This window comes from Carassius carassius, chromosome 37, assembly GCF_963082965.1.
Source record: "Carassius carassius chromosome 37, fCarCar2.1, whole genome shotgun sequence".
Lineage (NCBI taxonomy): Eukaryota > Metazoa > Chordata > Actinopteri > Cypriniformes > Cyprinidae > Carassius > Carassius carassius.
In genome coordinates, this window is record NC_081791.1 from 14,383,703 (window position 1) to 14,406,802 (window position 23,100).

Sequence of the window (23,100 nt, forward strand, 5' to 3'; positions counted from 1 at the left end):
CTTGTGCACATTTCTCAATATTAAGCATAACGTGTTTTAATGTCACAGTCAATGAGAACTGTATGATCTTTGAAAAATACTAATCTTTAATTGCAAGATATTTAAAGTGTACCTAAAGTATACGTGCAATAGTTCCACTTTAGCACAATCAAATATACTTCAGTATATGTTTAGTTGGACTTCAGCATAACTTTCTTACAATTAAAGTGCATTAAACACAACATTTTAAATGGTTCCAATTTAGCAGACTTTAAGTCTACCAGTTTAGTATACTACAAGTACAATTGCAAGGCATTTTTATTAAGCACATAAATATGTAAATGTATTTGTAGTATACTTAGCATGAAATACATGTATTTCGAATACATCTTAGTATATTTATTTTTCACTAGGGACATACCATCAGAATGTAAGTTATTGGTTACTACCCACTAGCTACACCTCACTGACAGTGCATTCTGAATATTTCATTTTCTCCATCATCATGCAGCTCTTTGTCACAATATAAGATTAATGATACACCTTCAGCAGCAAAAAACTGTTTTCCTCTCATGGTTGACTTACCTGGCTTACGTTTGACTCAAGTGCTATCCACAAGCTTTACCCACAGAACATTTCTCTGTGCCAAAGGGGCGTAAATGCAGTTAGCCTCTTTCGGAACCAACTGGCGAAGTATATTCAGAGTTAAGTCTTTTGGTTTCTAATGATTAACTGCAAAATTAAGAATTCACTTGTGTCCTTTTGGTAGTTAAAGACCTCATCAAGAGCTTTCATTTGATATATCTCCATTTCACCCAAAATGTCACTTATGCCCTTCTTGTTCTCACCACCCGATTTTTATCTGTATTATTTAATACCTGTATTATTTTGCTTGATTGTGCCAGGAGGAAATATCAGTTTAGTTTACATTTTGCCATGAATTTGTTTCTGTATACAAGTTATAGGAGGGAGGAGAACAAAATGCCGGCGTCAAATCCCATATGGCACAAATGATACCAGGTTTCAGACTGCTGGATTTAGTTAAAGGTGTGGTGGGGCAACATGATGTCACCCCACCCCAAGGTTCTTAGATAAATTAAGCAGTTATAGCTGGTCCCTTCTCTTACCCTCTAAGGAATGAAGTACTGGGAATGTTTGCAGTTAAAGACAGTTACCCAAGGGAGACTGCCTGTCTACGCCAGGTTTTATTAGTACCAAGAGGGTTACAGAGTCACATAGACAGGCCCATGCTGGGCCATTAAAAGATCCAGCTGAAATAAAGTAATGTATTAAACAGTTACAAAGTCATAGTCTTGCCTCTCTTCAGCAGCCAATCAATTTTTAAACAAATTAGAAATTTGTCCAAAAAGTATGTGAAATAATATTCAGACTGCATTTCAAAATATTTGGCTTCTATAAAATAGTGAGAACATCTCAGACACAATGGCGATGACCGTAACTTGACCCCTAAACCTAAAAGGTACACAATGAAAAAAATCAAAATGAGCTGATTTATGAGTTTGGACCACCTTTTTTGTACCCTGTGCAGTATAAAGGTTGGATAAAATCCAATGTGTCTTGAGGGAAAAGCGTGTTTTGTGCCTTGTGTGTAATGTGACCTGTGTCAGAGTGTTTTAGTCAAGATAATGTTGTTCACTTTTAAACAATGGAAGTTCAAAATTAAATTGATAGCTTATTATTACCTCAAGAACTTGCAACATAACTCGAAGCTCGAGCTTACAGCCACAGCAGCAACAGTGTTCATGCATCAGGCAGATGGAGCAGATGCAGGCGCTCTGAACAGGGTGACATCATACCTTCACAATCTGAAGGCGCGGCCGCCGGTATCACGTCAGCTCGAGACGCGCTCGCGCAAACAGAAGAGTAGCCCCCCTCTTTGATACTTTACCAATTAAGGTTCTCGCATTAAGTCCAGAGAGGACACAAGGAGGCGACTAAGGGGTGTCACTAGTGTTTTTTCTCGAGTTCAGCGAGCAAGCTTTTCCTCCAGGGACACTCGTCGGCTCCGGGAGGGTCGTACAGTGAGATTTCTGCACTGTGCTCCAGTCAAGTTCACTCTCCGCTGCCTGTGCCACACGCAGACTCTGAAGGGATACAGGAACAAGGGTAACTTCAAGACAATAATCAAAATGTAAGTTATAAAACCTCTATTCAGCGCTACGAGGCATGTTTTGTCTTGCATTAAGAGCTTTTGAGCCTGGGTGGGCAGCTTACTTTTATTCCGTTTCTGCGTCAAACCTAAGTTAGTTTAGGGTTAAAAATCATTGACGCAGACGTTCACCGCTAAACGTCTTGTATTTTGCGTAAATGTTTCTTCAAGCGGGATGGGTGAAGGGTGTGCAGCGTAATTGGGCTGAATGACTGGATATAATATTCTTGCGTAGGCTACTTAAAAGTGCCCTGCATGATTAATTACGTGTGAGGCGTACCGATACAACATTGCACAAATAAGGAGACTGGATAAAAAGAATCAAGCTAACGATAATTTAAAAAAAATAATAATTTATATTAAAGGCTGTGTAGGCTCTGTAAAAGCAAATCTAAATATTAATATTTATTTCATATTAATATTGCATGCCATTTACACAAAGTGTATAAATCCGATGCACTTGAGGTTTTGGCGCATCCCTGTAATCTAATTAAGGCCTCCTCACCAAATAAGGGAAAATATGGAAAGGTCCGCGCGCCCTTCATCCTTTGAAGTGAGAGTTGCGCGCCCCCACATGGATGACCTGGATGACAGTCGAGAGACAGTAGGGCTCGTACAAAAGGGTTTTACAGTAAAAACACGCATTTTATTCCTTTATGGGAGAGCAGGGCTAGTTGTCACAAGAGCTATGGATCAGTAACTATAATGTCAAGTCAAAAGTCCAATTACACTAATGCGTGTTTTCTCCTAAAGTCGTTTTGTATGTTGGTTTTAAACTCATATAGCTCAAAACCGTCTTAAATTGGGGTTATTTCGGTGAATTACATCGTCCAAAATAAAATTACAGTATCATTTATTTTTGTTATAGCTGTTGTTTAAATAAGTGAGCACAATAAAACCACAATGGCATACATTCAGACGAGTCAACTATGAATGATTGCATAGATTTCATTTGAAAGGTTGGATCGTGTTTGTATAAAAAAAAAAAAAATATTTTTATTTTTATAAATGTGAGGGTGGGGCAAGTTCTCATCTTTTATTTATATTTAGCAGGATCCATTGTGACATCTAACCCCATGTGACCCTGCTTTTAGACAGCCCACATGCAATGAACTGTATCTTTTTTCCCCGAGCAACATTGGTCAAAATGTTCAGATTTTTGTATCCAAGATTTGAAGGTATATGCTTAAATTCACTTTCAAACATAAACCTGCCCTGAGGAACGTTCACTGCAGTACAAAAATGTGAAACTAGCCCCTGTCACTTGGAGTGCTATAATTATTTGCGTTTAAAATAATATAAAACACAACTTAGCTATTCATATTTTTCTGTTTGGTTTCCATGTGCACAGAAGAAATAACAAAGCCACATCCTGTTGACGAAAGAGTAAAACACCTTTACAAAAATACCCATAATGCCATTCTCCCCTCAGTGCGTAATCTGTGTTTTTCACTGGTGCAGGCGAGATGCACATCAGTCGTTGCGGCTGAGCCAGTATGTGGGCTAACCACACTTTTCAGGATGGCTGAATCATGGCATAGCTTGCCATCTCTACTTCACTTTTTTGACAAGTATCTGTCCTCAAATGAACCTAACATTATAATGATTATACTAAAGACAAATTGATTACATTTATCTTGGTTGAACTCACTACACTGATAGCATGTTTTTACAATGTCAAGGTAATGAAATGTATGAAATTAATAATGATTATTATTATTATTAGGGTTTTCTGCAGTTAAGTTGACTGTTAACAGCTTGTTCTGTCATCAGTGTGACTGGGGAGTGTAAAACAGTGTTCTTTTCAGCTATGTGCCTCAAATAATATTTCCATATTTGTCTGGTGCATATTAGAGTATTTTAGAAAACTGTATCTACATTTTTTTGGGGTGTCCTGTAAAAATACACTGGAAACCCCATCCTGCCTGGCCAATGGTTTTCAAATATGTAGCTTGTGTGAATGTTATATATCAAATTTAAAAAAGAGAACATGCTGATTCCAGCTCTTTTATTTAGCATCTATGATTGAATATATTAAAATATAAACTGTAAGCGTTGTACAATATGTGGATTGTGTTAGGTAGAAGGAACGTAAAATCAGCCTGTCATACTTCATATTTCCTGCAGGTGACGCCAGACTACAATTTGGCTGAAGCAGTGGCTTTTTCTGAACACCAGACTTGTTTTTTTCATCCTTTGTTTCTGAGCAACTGGCCTATTTACAGTTAGACTGCATTGTGGACATGGTAATATCGCATGGGGTCTGAGAACAATAGGACATTGGTGATGTTGTTAACTGGAAATCAAACCAAAGAGATATAAATATGAATACCTAGTTATGAATGAAGTTCATGATCTTGAGTCTGACATGAAGTCACCTTATTGGTTAGGTTGTGAGACCGCAATGAAGGCTTGAAGACAAGTCTGAGCCTTTCTTCTTCTAATCTTATGCTCTGCTAGAAATATCAAGATTTCCCTGAGCATATGAAGAGGCAAAGAATGAGAGCAAGAGTATAACACATTATGTGGTTATGTAGATGATGGGGGCTGGGAATTGGAGGGGGGTCAGGGGGGCACCGGTGGCTCATTACAATGAAGGGCATTCCACAGATTCCCACGGAGTGACAAATTCTCAAAAAAGCTCTGAAGGGAAACATTCTTTTTGGACTGCGTCCTCACACACTGTTTTGGCTCATTTGCCTTATTTAGACAAATGTGGGATTAATGCAGTTCTAAATTGTCCTGTTTTGTGATTTTCTCCTACAAAATGGGTACAAGGAGGATGGAGATCCTGCCAAGATTTTTATTTGCAGACCTTGGGTATTCAGACACTTCTTTAGACATATTTTCAACTTTCTTACTCCTCTACTGTGAATTTTCACTCAGTTTATTAAGACACTTTATCCAAATTCAGTTCATAATTTGATAATTGGTGGCATTATACATCAACACACAAATATGGCAAAGTAGAACAATTGATTAGATTTAGTCTGGACTTTATGTGTTGTTAAATGTTTTAGTATCAAATTAAAAATGTTTTTTTTTTAAACATGGCAAAACATATTCATAAGATTAACAGCTTCAATTACATTCTGTGAAACACAAATTATTTATTTAATTGACGCTTTCTCACGTCAGAGGAGGTATACTTCGAAATACTGATTTTGAACGATATTTTAAGTATTTTTTTCACTAGGTAACACGTTGCAAACTCAACAGAAGTTAATGCACACTTGACATTGCGTAATATCCCGTGAATGCTGTATCATGAGCTGTTTTCAGACCAGTTACCAAAACGACTAAATTAATAAAACACAATGGCATACTTTCATTCAGTAACTTCTTAAAAACGGAATATGTTTACTAGAATGTATGTTTGAAAATGTCCACGTACTTTAGCCATGTGTCGATGAGAAACACAAATGTAATTAAACCCATGTGTATTCAAGCCTGATTTCAGTCAATTCTTTGTTTTCCCTTCTAGTCACATAACTTTGGAAAGAAGAGCACACAAATTGTACAATTCCACAAGACTCCACCCAAAAAAAGCGAGACAGCGAATTAGTGCAGGAGACCAGAGTCGATAAAAATGAGTCAACACACACGCCCCCACCAGTCGAGCGCCGCCGCCGCCGCTCCCCTATCCAACGCTTCTCTCTCCCCGGACAAGGACGCAGACATGCCCGCTACAGAGAAAGATCTCGCCGAGGACGCGCCATGGAAGAAGATCCAGCAAAACACATTCACGCGTTGGTGCAACGAGCACCTGAAATGTGTCAATAAGCGCATAGCGAACCTGCAGACGGACCTGAGCGATGGGCTCCGGCTGATCGCGCTTCTGGAGGTGCTCAGCCAGAAGAAGATGTTCCGCAAGTACAACCAGCGCCCCACGTTCAGACAGATGCAGCTGGAGAACGTCTCTGTGGCTATGGAGTTCCTCGACAAGGAAAACATCAAGCTGGTGTCTATAGGTATGTTCTGATTTCAGTCGACCATTGCACTTTATTTCATATAGTATATAAAGTATAAAACAAAGCTTGTGGCTTCCAACATCACCCGGCATTTGGCCAACAAACAGGGCAATACATTTGAGGCAGGCCACAAAATAACGGGAAAGAAAGATGGGAATCAAGACCTTTGTGGCCATGGATTGTTTTGTGCACAACTTGAATGTTTCACTTGTTGCACGTGCTTTTTTTATATATATATACTTTTTGTAACTTGTTGCTCACGCAGAGGGTTGTGAAATTAAGATTGCTTTAATCGCGTTTGCAGTTGAGAATCTGACAAAGAAGTGAGGAACCACAGTCGCACCATTCAAACTGTTTTAAGTCCAGCCCCGAATGTCGTAAAGCAGCAGTAGACATCGTGGCGAATAGTTTAGGGTGGTTTAACCTTAGTTTGTGTGCTGGTTTAGTCCAAACTCGGCAAGTGCACCACAACTTTTTTCTGCATTGATGCAGTAGAAGTGTGGGGAAAACGTTCCTCTTAATAGGAGTGCTCACTTCCTACGCTAGAGACCCCAGAGAATTCAGTGAATTTTTTTTATTATCGGTGTCAAATTTTTATTATAGTTCAATTTCTCACTCGGCTATCAGTGAACATGGCGTTCACCGGTGGCACAAAGAAGAATGATCGATCGATCCGCGAGGACACGCCTTCCTCTCACGAGGAGCACAGCTGTCTTCATTAAAATTTCATGTGGTTGTTTTGGGTGTCAACGGTTTAACGGAGGGATTGGAACATAAAGTTGCACAACATGGCTTGTGTTGGAGATGTCGAGACAGGGTTCCTTCATTCAGTGCTGGTTGTGATTGATTGATTAACACTGTGACACACCCTCCAGTTTATGTCATTTCAGGAACATGGGTGAATCTGTACTGGATCCTGGGTTCATTGAATGCGTGCTGTGCATCTAACTGAAGTTCATTCAGACAAGATTGCATTAAGCATTTCTCCTTTATTACATCACAAATTGCTCAGTGTAATAAGAGAAGCTGGGCTATTGTAATGTAAAATTAGTATGAATTTGAAAATGTCCATTTATTTCTTAATTGACAGCACTCAAGTATCATAAGTTTTATGCAAACCTGTGGTTTTCTTGTTCTCCTGTTTGATTTAAGAGAATCATGTCTATGTACTATCTGTACAGTCACATGATCGGTTTCACAAATTTGCATCTTTGATTCATGTCCTAGAAATAGTGCCATGTCTTTAGTTCTTCACTTTTCAGAAATTCGATATTTTAGGTTTTTCAAAAACCTGAAATTTTTTTTTTGGTAACTTTCAAGTTTAAACTAGCTTTTGAATTCCACAATTTTCAGTCCTGATGGATCATTCTGTCTTGGTGTTTTAGTATAATTTGTTCTCTTCCAGAAGCCCATGTTTTCATCAGTAGTGCCACAACTCAATGGCTGTAGGGTTTTGCTCTCAATTGGAGCATTTCCCAACAGCGCCCAGAGGGCATAAATAAACATCCTCTTAGATTGCACAATCAAGGATTATTCAGCAATTGCTGAATATTTGTACTTAAACACCTTCATCCCTTCCTGTTAATATGAGCAAACCGTTTTGCTGGACTGTGTTCCTCACCCACAGATCTTACAGCCACTGAAGCATTTTTCACCATGTATGCGAGTTATTTGCATCCTTTAGGAATTCAGTATGCTTATTAGTTGGGCAATGTGTTTTTCTAGTCGTTGCTATGAGGTTTATTTTTTTTATTTATTTTTTTTAAACTTGGAACTGTTTGGTTCTTTGACTGTTCTTTCTTTGCAATAAGAACATTGCAACATGAGTGTACAGCGAATTACTGAGCTAGCATAAAGGTGGTATGTGTGTACCCCTGTCATGACAGGCCTCATATTTTACCTGTTTATACGAATATAGTGCTGCCTTCCAAAGCCTGAAAGAGCATGACAGCCCTTTATCTCCGTCTTCATCTGGGTGGGGCTCATAAAAGAGCTTTCAAGTGTGGAGCCTAGAGACATGCTAATCTGTTTCTTCATCTGGCATGTTAGTACTTAAATGTGATGTAACATGATCTTGATCGGAATAGCCTTTCTAACCATATTTATGACACTTAAGAACATTTGATGCTGTTCGACAAAGAAGTTGCTCAATATCTTGTCTCAGTCGAGGTGATTTTTTTAAAATGCAATAATTCCAAACAATAAATTTGAGAATAATTGTCTTAAGCTTGTCAAAATGAGTTGCAAGTAAAGACTTGATTCTGTTGTGTAGGTGAAGTGTATGCCTAGAGGTGCAGAATAGAGAAACTTTATGCAATGGTCCAGAGCCTCTGAAATGCAATAAAACCCGACGATTCCTTTTTATATTGGTTTCGTTCTGACCACTTGACGTAACACCGACTTGGCTTTTCAGTGTTTTTATTTGTAGAAGGCAGAAGTTGAGCTTAATTTTGTTTAATGTAAACATTTAGTTATAAAGACTGTGGAGCTAAACTGTGAGGCATGTAGTTATTTAACAGGTCAATAGCTGAGGGAGGCTTCCTGATGTTCCTGTGCTTTATTGGCAATGCCAGGATTTCCATTTCGTTTGGGGGACAGTCCTGTGGCAAAGGAACTTAGCAGTGGGGCATTTTATCTGCTGCCTTTGTTGCGGAGTTTATTTTTCCCATTCATTTTCTCCATGGGAATTAAAAAAACTGAAGAAAGTTCTAAGACATGAACCAAACCAACCAGCTCTGAGATAAATCTGAACCTTAGATTTTGAATTGAAAGCAAAAAAAGTATCTAATAGTAGGACGCCTGACTTAATTGTCATGCACAATGCTTCATGGAAATGGGAGTTTCCCGCTGAGCTCTTTTGGCATGGTTTTCTATGGTTATAGTGACAGCTTGGTGGATCCTGTTCAGGATTTCTGGTAGTTCTATGCTAGACGTCAAACTTGAAATCTCACTCTATAGAAGCATATTATTGTTGCGTAATCTCTGTGCTGTGTTGTGAATTGCAGAAACCGATTTTAATTCTGGAACCCAACTGCTGCACTCTAGTGCTTCTGAACAGAACTTTCACATCACTGCAGCTGCTTTAAATATGAGAAACTCAAGTTGGCGTAAACTGAAGTACATTGGATGTACTTATGCCAGCTTGCACCAGCGAATAAGTAGCAAGCGTGTGTGACTGTGTACCCTCACACCCTTCACCACACTGGAAAGCACCCTATGGCAAATCTCGCTAGTGCTTTTTTAATTGGTCACACTTGAACCTCCAAATTTCTGCATAAACTAAAAAAATAAGGTGATTTTGCACTTGAATGCCACTTTGTGACTCAGATGTTGAAGTTCCACTTTACTGTGGAACCGTAAATAAGTGTTTTTTTTAAGGTCGTTGTCACCCAACTAGACAAAACCGCTGCATGGAAACCACATGAAGACATCTGCCACACGCTCCGTATTCTCAGAAAAACCTCATGACCGACAAATAGGTAGGTAGACCAGATAAACGGGCTCAACTTGGAGTGAAGACGGTGATTTAAGATGAGTGAAATCGAATGTATCTATGGGGGGGGGGGGGGGGTTGGGGAAATCTCTTCCTCTGCGAAGCATAGATTGCTGCAATTCAGTTTTTCCTCCTTTTGGATATAAAAAAATTAGTTTGTCTGAAGTTAAGCTACTGTAGAGAAATAGGTTTTTTTTGCCATATTTTTAGACTGAGGTGGGTCAAAGAAAGATGGATGGCAAATAAGAGAAGTGCAAGTGGGGTCGAGGCGGGGTGGTGTTGGGGGTAACCCATAGAAGAATGCATCACCAAATTGAATTTATCTATTTTTACATGCTAATGTAAGACTTTTTTTCAAGAATCGTATAATGGAAATGGTTGGGTGATTCACCCTTGATGGATTCAGGAAAGAATCCAGTACAATTGGCACTTATCTGATTGCAGACATCCCAAGTCTCCCGGAAGTTCCGGGAGTCTCCCGCATATTGAAAGCGGCTCCCTGAGACCCGCGATTTAGTTAAAATCTCCCGGAATCTAGACCGAGCGAACAAAAGCGCGCATACGAAACAGATACTGTGTTTCAAACTGTGTAGCGCACGCACGGCAGAGCGAGAGAGGGAGCGAGAGTCCTTGCGTGTGTGTGCTAATGTGCGTGTGTGCGAAGCGCATGTAAGACAGAGCATCCTGATTGGCCTGTTTCTGCAAATCAACCAATCAATTGTCAGTGTGGGCGGGCTTTTATCTCTACTCCCGAGTCCCGAACAAAATTAATCCGTTATGTCTATCTAGAAACAGGAGCACCATGGCAGAGGGAGAGTGCCACAAAACAAAAAAAGTATAAGACACATTTTACGGCAGACTACACGAAAGTGTACCCGTCTTATAGGTGTCAAACATAATGACAGTCTTGCTCAAGCATTGCCCATGGGGCGTTATATGATTGCAAAAGGCATGTTGAGGTGAGTTGACAAGTTTCATTTCATCTGCATATTATTCAGGTTAGTTGCCAAGGCTACATGAAAACAACAAACTCCCTAGACCTGTTTAAAGTTGCAATTGAAAATAAATAAATGGTTTACATAAATTGTATAAACAGATTATATAAATAGTAAAAGTAATCTACATATTTAAACATAATTAACGAATAATTACATAGACCTATAGCTTATAGAAATAATATTTTATGCTTTTATATCTTTTAGGGACTACAACATCTTAGGGAGGCTAAGCGCAGGGAATGTTGCTCCAATATATCACAGTTCTCCCATTCAGGCAAAGTCTCACTGAGAAGGTGACTACAGCTGAGATCTATTTTCCTCCCTTTTTTGGGGGGGGGAATACCTCCCTGAAATGACCTTTTGCAGGTTGGGATGTCTGTGATTGTCCCAAGGCATTTATCTCCACCCTTATTTAAGAGCAGAGATTTATGTTCGCAGTCACACTGGCAGACCTACTGATGAATGGAAAGATCGCTGAACATGGCCACTTCTTTAGTGATCTCGTTAAAATGTAGGCTGGCCTCGTATGTCTTTGTGATCTATGGATTGTGGCACTAAACGTGCTCTGTTGGCTTGACATAATGAAAATCATATGTTTAATATGGACCGATACTTTCCTGGCCTGTGTGTGTGTGTGTGTGTGTGTGTGTGTGTGTGTGTGTGTGTGTTTTTTTTTTTTTTTTTTTTTAAATAGGTGAAGTTCTGTCCAGCCACTAAAGAACCATGCCAAATGAGAATCCAGCTCTGTCAATATGGGGTTTTACAAAAGCACTACCACAGCAGTTTTCTACTCCAGTCAGTTTTCCCTCCCTCACTCTTTCTCTTCCTTTCCCTGCCTACTCCTGTTCCCTCCCTCTCTCAGCTGTAATCAGAAACCCCTGTGCAAGGGAATGGGTGGCCTGCCAGGATCAAGTTTGCTTCTGCCCTTTTAAGGCTACAAAACCAAGGGGAACATTTCCAGAGAGAGAGAGGGAGGAAAAGAGGGAGGGACATTTGGAAGTCATTGTAAGAAAACTTCCTTTTCTTTTACTTTCTGAGTTCATGCTCCTAAAGTCTTGTATTGGATATGCTCTGTTTTGCAAACCAGTCGGGATGAATGGAATTAGACATTTCTGTGCCATATATTGTATTTTATATATTGTAAACAATTCTTCAATGTATAAGTTTCTTCTTGTTGTGCGTCGAATTACAGAATTATCACGTAGTCCTTTTAAACCAGCCTCATTCTTCCAATCAGCTGCAAGATCTCATTCAGATCTGCCTCCATCCAATCATCAACTGACGGCCAGGACTAAATCCCACCCTACAATACCCAAAACAATACTGATAATCTGTTTTATTCTGTTGTCTTCAGTTACACTTCAGTTACATCTCAAATGTAGCTTCCGTTAAATTGATAGCTCAACCAAAAATCAGTTTATCATTCTTGGATGAATTAACATTCCAAACTTGTAGAATTGTAGTTCCTTCTGCAGAACATAAATACATTTTAAAGAGCACCTGTGTTCCAAATGTTTCTCTTCCAGTGATTGGACAAAATAAAACCTCCTTTTGTGTTCCACAGAGGGAGGAAATGACTTTGTAGACTAGAGAAAAAATAGGGGGGTCAGTACTGTCGAGTTTTCCATGCCTATGATTTCATTTGTATATAGACGTCCTGACCATGCTGATAAGACCTTTTTGGAATGTGTGCAATTTCCTCTATGGCTGCACACAAACATGAAACCCCCACTGCTGGAAAATGACCTCAACTTTGTGAATGAAAAGTTGCTTGGCTAATTATCCTACTGAAATATGTGAAATATTCTTATGAAATGCATCTCGGGATGAACACTCCTCCTCATCCTCTGCGACATCCTTCAGACATCTGCAGTGTGTTATGTTGTCCAGCAGTGTGTGGTTAAGGTTGAGGACTGATGTCAGAGTGGCTGAGGTGATTTGGCAGGTCCAGACAGGGGGTGAGTCATGGGAATGAATTTCTGCTCCGATCCACTACTGATGACTCAGCTCTCCTACATGGCTCGAACAGGAAGGCCTCAACTCACCAAGCCTATCTCTGTCCCTCCTTGTCCAAGTCCTTGGTTGTGGTGCGGTAGGAAGGTAACAAAGCATATGTGAATCAAATGTTTGCATAATATTGTCTACCATAGGGTGACCATATGAGCCATTTTCCCAGGACATGTCCTTGCCAGGATTTCCATAGTGCCTAAAACATCCACATAGGGCTGGACGATTAATCGAAAAGTAATCGAAAACCAAAATTCAGAACCTCTAACCGACATAATTTTCCCATGTCGGTTATTTTGGTTTTTTAATCCTGTTAATACTTCCCCCTTAAAATCATACTACCGCGTATGTAGTCGCATGACTCTGCCCTGTCCAGTCAGTGGCATAAAAGCAAAACTCTGAGGTGAACGCTGGTTCAACACATAGTGATGGCGCGAGCGGTGAGCCTTGCGTCTAGTGTTTGGACATTCAAGCGATTAGATGATCAGATGTGTATTATTATATCGAGCTACCATGTTCGCGCTAGGGCTGTAAAAAACAAAATTCAAATTTTGAGTATTCGTCAAAAAAAAAAAAAACCACATTCGAATGCAAAAACGTTGCATTCCAATTTTAGGTGTCTGTTAAGCAGGCAGCTTTAAAGGGTAAGTTCACCCAGATAGCAAAATTATGTAATTAATAACTTACCCTCATGTTGTTTCAAACCCGTAAGACCTCAGTTTATCTTTGGAACACAGTTTAAGATATTTTAGATTTAGTCCGAGAGCTCTCAGTCCCTCCATTGAAGCTGTGTGTACGGTATACTGTCCATGTCCAGAAAGGTAAGAAAAACATCATCAAAGTAGTCCATGTGGCATCAGAGGGTGAGTTAGAATATTTTGACGCATCGAAAATACATTTTGGTCCAAAAATAGCAAAAACTACGACTTTATTCAGCATTGTCTTCTCTTCCGTGTCTGTTGTGTGAGAGAGTTCAAAACAAAGCAGTGTGGATATCCGGTTCGCGAACGAATCATTCAATTCACCAAATTGAACTGAATAGTTTTAAACGGTTCGCATCTCTAATACGGATTAATCCACAAATGACTTAAGCTGTTAACTTTTTTTAATGTGGCTGACACTCCCACTGAGTTCAAACAAACCAATATCCCGGAGTAATGCATGTACTCAAACAGTACACTGACTGAACCGTTGTGAAGAGAGAGCTAATATAGAGACGGTATGACTAATTCAATCACACACACAATCACTCGTACTGGTACTGTGCTAATTTATCTTTATCTGATTTTTATTTATCTCTTACACCAAGCAATAATCTGGAAGAAATGTTACAAACATAGATAAAATAACTGCTGATAGTGAGCTATGAGGGCAGATCGCTCTTTCAATAGGAAAAAATATCTCACCTTTAATAGTCGATCATATTTATAGTACAAACCTTGTCAGTGAACTATGAGGGCACAAAAACAAAACATAAACAAAATAATCATTCATTAATAGTAATCAAGGTAAAATGTTCAATTAATCGAGGTTTTGATTTTAGGCCATAATCGTCCAGCCCTACATCCAAAGTAGTTTGACCAATAACATGCAGGTATGTTACATAATCAACCAATCGTGCCGTGTGAGAAGGTGAGATCTACAGAGAAGGTTCAAGGCAATGTATACACGTAGATGTTAGGTGTTTGTTCATTCATTCAACTTGAAGCGTCGCTGCGCACTGTTCGTTGTATGATACCAAAGTATGAAAAGAGTGATTTGAATGCCCATCTGCTCTGCTCTCTATAGCTCTTATGAATGTCATACAATGATCGATCTGCACAGCACAAACAACTAAAATCTGGATATTTTAGGCAATATAAAAATCCTGGAAAGGATGCGTCCTGGGAAAATGGCTCATATGGTCACCCTAGTCTACCAAGATGCACATTTGATTGTCAGCATATTGTTGACTTTAAGCCATGATTATTTGTGTGTGGTCAATGGTTGGTGGAAAATAACGGCATTTGATGGAGCTTGTATGTAAACAAATTCATCAAGAATTTATGACTCCTTATGTCTCTTGAGAAATAAGCTTTATAGTCTCTAAATATTTGCTTTGATCTTTAAATCTCTATATTTGTTTTGGATCATCAGACATGATGTCATGATGCCTTCATGCAGAAAATGAGTTTAGTCCTCGAGTGACTGGGCAGGAATGCCGCTTCCTTGGGTTTCGAACGCAAGCCATCTCTGTCCTTTGTATATTTTGTCTTCGACTGTTTGTCACCATCTTTTTTTCTGGTTCTCTCCCCCTCTCCATTCCATCTATCTCTTTCTCAGCCTCCTTTTCATTTACCTTCTCTTAGTCACTGCCAGCTTTCCCTCTTGGTCATGAGATTCATGTTTTGGGAATTTGATGAAGAGCTGTGAGCACAAATATCCTTAAAAGGAATGAGTTTGCTGTGTTTCCTGCAGTGTGTGGTGGGAATGCTGCAGCAACACAGATTCCTGTCATGTTTCATATGTTTGCCATTGAGTGCAGTGCGTCACCGTGCCTGTGCCCTCCGACCCCCACCCACCGCAGTTAGACATGTTTGAGGATGGGCAAGTGGTAATGCATGAACCAACTTGATTACGGAGTTCAGCTTGTCCATCTAAGGGTTTTTTCTTTAATTTTTTAGCAGTGATACTGAAGCAGGAATTAAGGCAGATTCAGTGATACCATTTTTTTCAGAACAGATCGGATACAAAAACATTAGTATCGGCAACTTCTGATCCGTTACCAGCGCAGTTTAAAAAAAAAAAAAAACAACTGAACAAAATATATCAATCTATGACAAAAGTGGATATTTCAGCAGCAAATGTTATTCTAGAAAAATCATGGGTGCACAATAATTTTATAAAAACATTAAACTAAACATTTAGTGAAACCAACATTTAGTGGGGGACAAATAAAAAGTTGTGTAGGACTAAATCTGGTCAAATGTTACACATTGCTCTGGGTTGTAAAATTATATACTATAAAATTAAAAGACATTTAAATGCATAGCACAGTAAGGAAGCCAGCAACGTATGATAGATTGAACAGAACATAAAGATTATAAATTTTTCATCTTGCAAAAATAGTTTTAGGAAAGTTTATGGCTCCAATCCATTCAGATATGGACTTAAATATTAATCTATACTTGTTATTAAACTATGGAATGGATTCAGAACTTAAAATATAGTGCCACAGAGTATCGGATTGATGCATCACTATCTTGGTGTGCTGCGAGTTCTCCTTTACGGCCCACAAACATGGAAAACACAATTTTTTTTTTAAAGCATCTCATGCAATGATCATAAAGAGATACTAAAAATGTTTTGGAAAATGTTGTTTTTGTTCTTGTACTCTTCAATCAACCGTTAATAAAATCAAGAACAGTCGATGTTAACGCCTCATAAGAAATACTTGTCATCAATTCGAAACAAGACTCTAAATCAGCCTAATTGCATAGGACTCATGCTGATTAGTAAACTCTTTGTTCAAACATCCCTATCCCCATCCCTATGCATCCCAAAAATTGTAACAATTTTACTAATTCATTAGATTTTTGGGAACCGTAAACCACAGCATACTTCTCTATCTGTGAGGGTGGACCACTGGGGGGTGATTTTAATAAGATTGTATCAATTTTATATGCTCATCCACTTAGTCCCAGTTCCATTGAGCATCCAGATCTTTCCTGTGACTCAAACTGGCAAAGGATACTGATAAATGTCAAATGCAGATCCATTTCCGAGGCCCTTAAGGCCAAAAAATGTGGCCTGACGAAAAATAACTGGGGATCATTTTATTTGTACAGCCCACAGGAAGACTGTGTAAGCCCCACCCTGCCTTAAGTTGACCGTAAGGTCCGCCTCTAATACCTTAAACAAGCGCCAACAAGTTCCCATGTAGTGACATTCTTTTTGTTATTTCCCTGTCTTCTCTTCATTCCCATAACAGTGAATCAGGCTGTAATAGTCACTCATCATAGTCTGCACTATTGTATTATGCTGATTTGGGTTTGTTTCTAATATTTCACTCTTATTTTTTCCCATCAGTACCCTTGTAGGAATAAGATTGATCATAGTCAAAGTCAGCACGAACTACAGGATGTTCCACTAGAGCTGACTCTGGAAGAATTTGGTGATGCTTTAACTTCCCCTTCCAGCATTAACCATAATGGCGCTTCTTTATAGGTCCATAAATGTTCATATTATTGCTCCGATGCTGAAGCACATGCCCAGTGTGTTTGGTCTGTGAATAAAGGGATCAGTGAGAGTTCAATAGCACCTTCACTAGAAGCCAAGATGAATTCCAGCAGGCTCTGGGGGCTCATGGTTTATAAACCGCACCAGGAGACCAGAACTAGAGAAAAATGCAGATGTATTATTTTACATGGCCAAAAAAGCTCTGTTGGATAACTGAAATGGGTCAGGAGTGGGATAAAATGTTATGTGAGATTTCACAATATACAGCGTATTAATTTTGAGTCTATTTCTGAACCGATCAAATGCTTGCTTTCCTCCTTGAGACAATGATTTGCTCAGATTAAATTCTGCGGTGTTTTAAAAGGGAAAGTTTACCCAAAAATTTTTCATCATGCCTGTTCTGAAAGTCTGATTTCTCAAAAACTTGATTCAAAGTGTCAACTGTAAAAATAATCCTTATGAATGAGTCCATTCCAAGTGTTTGCCATATTTGATGAGCTCCATGTATGTGCATTGATCATTACGGATGAGTGAAAGTTCAACTGGAATAAACTGCTTGATTTCATATGGGTTAGATTGGAATTGTTTGCAACATTAAGAACTATTAGAAGCTTCAAAGGTGTCAAAGAAACACATTTTTTCATTAAAAAAAAAAAATCTAAATTCAAAAAATAAACATGGAGTTAACATTAATAAAATAAGTGATACATTTTTACCATATTCATGAATCTTCATTGACATTTGGTTAAGTAAATTAAACCGCTCCTTGTTAGTTCTTGATGGCTCAGTCAGTTCCATTAAATATTAACATTAGTTTTTCTTTGTATTGTATTAGTAAGTTTTGAAATTAACATTTATGTAGATGTAGATGCATAAATGCAGAAATGAAGTGTACTTATCTTTCACAGTATAGCTCATTTGAAACTGTCACTTTGGTTATGAAATGCCAAATCAGTATTTTTATGTATATTTGGGTTACATCGAAAGTCTCCCCTCCCTTTGTCCCCTGCAAGGTTAACTGCATCCTCAGTGGAGCATGTGTCAGTTAAAACAGGAAGTTGCACTGTATTGTACTGCCCTGCCCAAGTTTTCCCTCAGGGCCTTTGAGTATCAAAGAACAATTATCCACATTATCTTCAAATATGTCTTGATTATCTCACTGTCCCAGGTTGGAATAGGCCTTACTTGCATACTAAATGAAGCATAGGATATGACAAGAGTCTTCTGTTTGTGCTTTTGAAGTTGTTTTGTGTCTCTTCTGTAGCTTGAGATGCATGTGCAAGCCTATAACCACATTTTGAATGGGCGTATGCTCTTGTTAAAGCGAAATGGCAGGGGAAAGGGAAGTGTGAAAGTGTTGAATGAGGGTGGAGATCAGACTATGATCAGATCTTTATGTCGACACAGGGTGGAGTGACTAGAGGAGGAGATGGGTTTACATTTATTTCCATCCTTTTTAAGAACCGTAAGAGCAGAGCAAATAATAAAAGGCTACCAGACTTCATCCAGGTCTCTCAGATTTAAAATTGAAATTTTGTCCTGAAATAATCCTCAAATGGGATGGTGCCAACCATCTAGATGGTTTGATCCACAAATGTTTCCTTTTGATTTTCTACACTCTGAATCTGAAGTCATGCGAGCATCAAGTCTGAATGTTTCAAATGTACAGTGCAGATAAAAGCACATCATTGTTCGGTGACCATTTGTGGCATGGCATTTGTGATTTGTATACAACCCGAATTCCGGAAAAGTTGGGACGTTTTTTTAAATTTTAATAAAATGAAAACTTAAGGAATTTCAAATCACATGAGCCAATATTTTATTCACAATAGAACATAGATAACGTAGCAAATGTTTAAACTGAGAAATTTTACACTTTTATCCACTTAATTAGCTCATTTAAAATGTAATGCCTGCTACAGGTCTCAAAAAAGTTGGCACGGGGGGCAACAAATGGCTAAAAAAGCAAGCAGTTTTGAAAAGATTCAGCTGGGAGAACATCTAGTGATTAATTAAGTTAATTGATATCAGGTCTGTAACATGATTAGCTATAAAAGCTTTGTCTTAGAGAAGCAGAGTCTCTCAGAAGTAAAGATGGGCAGAGGCTCTCCAATCTGTGAAAGACTGCGTAAAAAAATTGTGGAAAACTTTAAAAACAATGTTCCTCAACGTCAAATTGAAAAGGCTTTGCAAATCTCATCATCTACAGTGCATAACATCATCAAAAGATTCAGAGAAACTGGAGAAATCTCTGTGCGTAAGGGACAAGGCCGGAGACCTTTATTGGATGCCCGTGGTCTTCGGGCTCTCAGACGACACTGCATCACTCTTCGGCATGATTGTGTCAATGACATTACTAAATGGGCCCAGGAATACTTTCAGAAACCACTGTCGGTAAACACAATCCGCCGTGCCATCAGCAGATGCCAACTAAAGCTCTATCATGCAAAAAGGAAGCCATATGTGAACATGGTCCAGAAGCGCCGTCGTGTCCTGTGGGCCAAGGCTCATTTAAAATGGACTATTCCAAAGTGGAATAGTGTTTTATGGTCAGACGAGTCCACATTTGACATTCTTGTTGGAAATCACGGACGCCGTGTCCTCCGGGCTAAAGAGGAGGGAGACCTTCCAGCATGTTATCAGCGTTCAGTTCAAAAGCCAGCATCTCTGATGGTATGGGGGTGCATAAGTGCATACGGTATGGGCAGCTTGCATGTTTTGGAAGGCTCTGTGAATGCTGAAAGGTATATAAAGGTTTTAGAGCAACATATGCTTCCCTCCAAACAACGTCTATTTCAGGGAAGGCCTTGTTTATTTCAGAAGGACAATGCAAAACCACATACTGCAGCTATAACAACAGCATGGCTTCGTCGTAGAAGAGTCCGGGTGCTAACCTGGCCTGCCTGCAGTCCAGATCTTTCACCTATAGAGAACATTTGGCGCATCATTAAACGAAAAATACGTCAAAGACGACCACGAACTCTTCAGCAGCTGGAAATCTATATAAGGCAAGAATGGGACCAAATTCCAACAGCAAAACTCCAGCAACTCATAGCCTCAATGCCCAGACGTCTTCAAACTGTTTTGAAAAGAAAAGGAGATGCTACACCATGGTAAACATGCCCCGTCCCAACTATTTTGAGACCTGTAGCAGAAATCAAAATTGAAATGAGCTCATTTTGTGCATAAAATTGTAAACTTTCTCAGTTTAAACATTTGCTATGTTATCTATGTTCTATTGTGAATAAAATATTGGCTCATGTGATTTGAAAGTCTTTTAGTTTTCATTTTATTAAAATTTAAAAAACGTCCCAACTTTTCCAGAATTCGGGTTGTAGATACGAACGCCCTCAGATGATGATGATAATTTATTTACTCTAATGCATTTTGGCAAACTCTGTGTAACTCTTCTCTCTGTGTTACAGACAGTAAGGCCATAGTGGATGGGAACCTGAAGCTGATCCTGGGTATGATATGGACTCTGATTCTCCATTATTCCATCTCCATGCCCATGTGGGACGAGGAGGAGGAGACCGAAGAAAGCAAGCAGAAGACCCCCAAACAGCGGCTGCTTGGATGGATCCAGAACAAGCTGCCCGAGCTGCCCATCACCAACTTCAGCCGGGACTGGCAGTCAGGGAAAGCCCTTGGCGCTTTGGTGGACAGTTGTGCTCCAGGTAAAATATCTGAGATGGTGTTTTGTGGGAATTTAGAAATCTCAGGGGTTTAGTGGTCTGAGAATGTCTTTAGTATTAAATTTGGTGTTCCTATTAGGCATGTTCGGTCCACATGATCAATATACTTAAATTTATACATTTGCTCAGATTGTTCATGTACAGTATTTTTATTAAATTGAATGCATAAATGCAAGGTCCCTGCATGAATTTGTAGTTATAATGAGTAATAAATTGAATCATTATTATTATTATTATAATTATTTTTATTTTTTAATGAAGTTTTTTTCATGATGTCGATAGCAACACAAAGTATTTTAAAGGAAATCTGACACAGTCCTTAGAAAATGAGAAGAAATACAATATTTTTTGTTTTTGGTTTATAGGTCTCTGTCCAGACTGGGACTCCTGGGACCAGACCAAGCCTGTGGACAATGCCAGGGAGGCCATGCAGCAGGCTGATGACTGGCTTGGTGTTCCTCAGGTACTTTATCTTAGATCAGTTATCACTGGCCTTTTCATTAACTACTGAATAATCAGAGAACAGAATGTTCTAGAGCCCCCACCTGGCATGTTTCTAATTCAGTGCAGCAACCATGGCTTTTGTGGTTTCATCATGACCTGAATTGGAAAGGAAACAAATGAAAAAGCATTTGGCTCTGTCACGCCACAATCGTTTCACCTTGGTCATAACAGTACAGTTGCAGCACACAATATCACCTAGTATCACCTAGTATTACAGTAGTGTTTATGGGTAAACCCTTTTTTTTTTCTTTGAAGAAATAGACATGGGGAACAGTCAAATCACTTTTTCTGTACTGATGTATCGAAACTACCTAGTGAGGTTTCTTTGTCACGGCGCATGGTGATGGTGTGCCAAGGCTGGCATGTCGCGTGCAGTCAGTTATGCGTGTGGTTAGGTGTTTCCGTCCCTAGGGCTGATGTTTCTATGATACAGACTTTAAGTTGCATCTTAATACACTTCCTGTTGGCATGGCACGATAAGAACACCTTATTTTACAAAATGTTTACAAAATGCATAAGTTTAAGTTGATTTAGGTTAAATTGCATGCCTTGTTTCTTCACCAGGTGATCACTCCAGAAGAAATTGTTGATCCCAATGTGGACGAGCACTCTGTTATGACTTACCTGTCCCAGTTCCCCAAAGCCAAACTCAAGCCCGGTGCCCCCCTGCGGCCCAAACTCAACCCCAAAAAGGCCCGTGCCTATGGACCAGGTAAACCGTGACCAGCTGCATATTTGCTATGGTTTTTATTTTATTTCTATCTGAAACTGATTTTTTTTTAATATAAGTGTTTGAGACTCATGGGTATTGTTCTGTGCCATGCAGGAATTGAGCCCACAGGTAATGTTGTGATGAAGAAGGCAGTGTTCACTGTTGAGACCATCAGTGCTGGTCAGGGAGAGGTTCTTGTTTACGTGGAAGACCCAGCCGGCCACCGTGAAGAGGCCAAAGTTACAGCCAACAATGACAAGAACCGCACCTATGCCGTATTCTATGTACCAAAAGTCACTGGACAACACAAGGTACCCAGAAGTGTTTACATGAAACAGATGGAACATAATGCCCCCCTCCCCCAAAAAATAAATAAAATTATACACTGATATTTTTAAATTAAAGGTAGTGCATCATCAGATGGAAGCAAACAGGTCTTGCGTGGTTTGTAATAGACCGGTGTCTGTTCTCCTAGGTGACAGTGTTGTTTGCAGGGCAACACATCTCCAAGAGCCCTTTTGAGGTAGATGTGGGAATGGCTCAGGGAGACTCCAGCAAGGTCACTGCCCAGGGCCCAGGACTTGAGCCTGCTGGCAACATTGCCAACAAGACCACATACTTTGATGTCTACACAGCTGGTACTTGTCCTTAGTATATCATGCGTTCTGCTTATTTTGGTTGTAGATGACTCTTTTAAAAAATAAAGTACTTATTATTATTATTATTATTATTATTATTATTATTTTTTTTTTTTTTTTTTTTTTTTAGCTAAATAAAGATAGAAGTAGACAAAATAAACATCATATTATTAGTTTATCTAAATTAATGTGATTTAACCTAAACCAACCATAAATACCATTTAAATGAGACTTGTTGTTTCTCAGGTGCTGGAGTAGGAGAGGTGGAGGTGGTCATTATGGACCCGAGTGGAAAGAAGGGCACCGTTGAGTGCAGTGTTGAGGATAAGGGCAACAGCAGCTACCGATGCACCTACAAGCCCACTCAGGAGGGCCAGCACACAATCTATATCACCTTCGCTGGGGGGCAGATCTCTAAGAGCCCTTACACTGTCCATGTGGGAGAGGGTAAGATGCAGATAAGGGCTATGCATGAATATATTGTGTAAGACAGGAAAGGGAAGTAGGTGAAAGGGATATATCGGCACAGGATTCATTTTAATGAGGCATGGAAAGGCCATTACCTATGAATAGCATGTACAAAACTTGATTTAAAAGCTTAGGTTTCTGTTATCTGTCCTTGCCTGCATTGCTTTTTCTTGCTGCCTTTTTCCTCTGCTTTTCTTCACCGGCAATTGTGTCTCTCCTTTTGAAGGACAAGTGTCGTCTACATCCA

The 23,100-nt window shown here is 39.3% G+C and overlaps 1 protein-coding gene across 1 annotated transcript in view; it reads left to right on the plus strand.

The window, feature by feature from the left end:
- The first annotated feature begins 1,912 nt into the window (after positions 1-1,912).
- The window catches only part of LOC132118100 (filamin-A-like), a 38,411-nt gene continuing 17,223 nt past the window's right edge, over positions 1,913-23,100 (plus strand). Inside the window, exons 1-8 of the mRNA XM_059527640.1 lie at positions 1,913-2,131; positions 5,634-6,120; positions 20,262-20,513; positions 20,897-20,994; positions 21,600-21,747; positions 21,862-22,058; positions 22,223-22,385; positions 22,632-22,832. Coding sequence (XP_059383623.1) covers positions 5,739-6,120; positions 20,262-20,513; positions 20,897-20,994; positions 21,600-21,747; positions 21,862-22,058; positions 22,223-22,385; positions 22,632-22,832 — 1,441 coding nt within the window. The 5' untranslated portion in view covers positions 1,913-2,131; positions 5,634-5,738. The remainder of the gene's footprint in view (positions 2,132-5,633; positions 6,121-20,261; positions 20,514-20,896; positions 20,995-21,599; positions 21,748-21,861; positions 22,059-22,222; positions 22,386-22,631; positions 22,833-23,100) is intronic.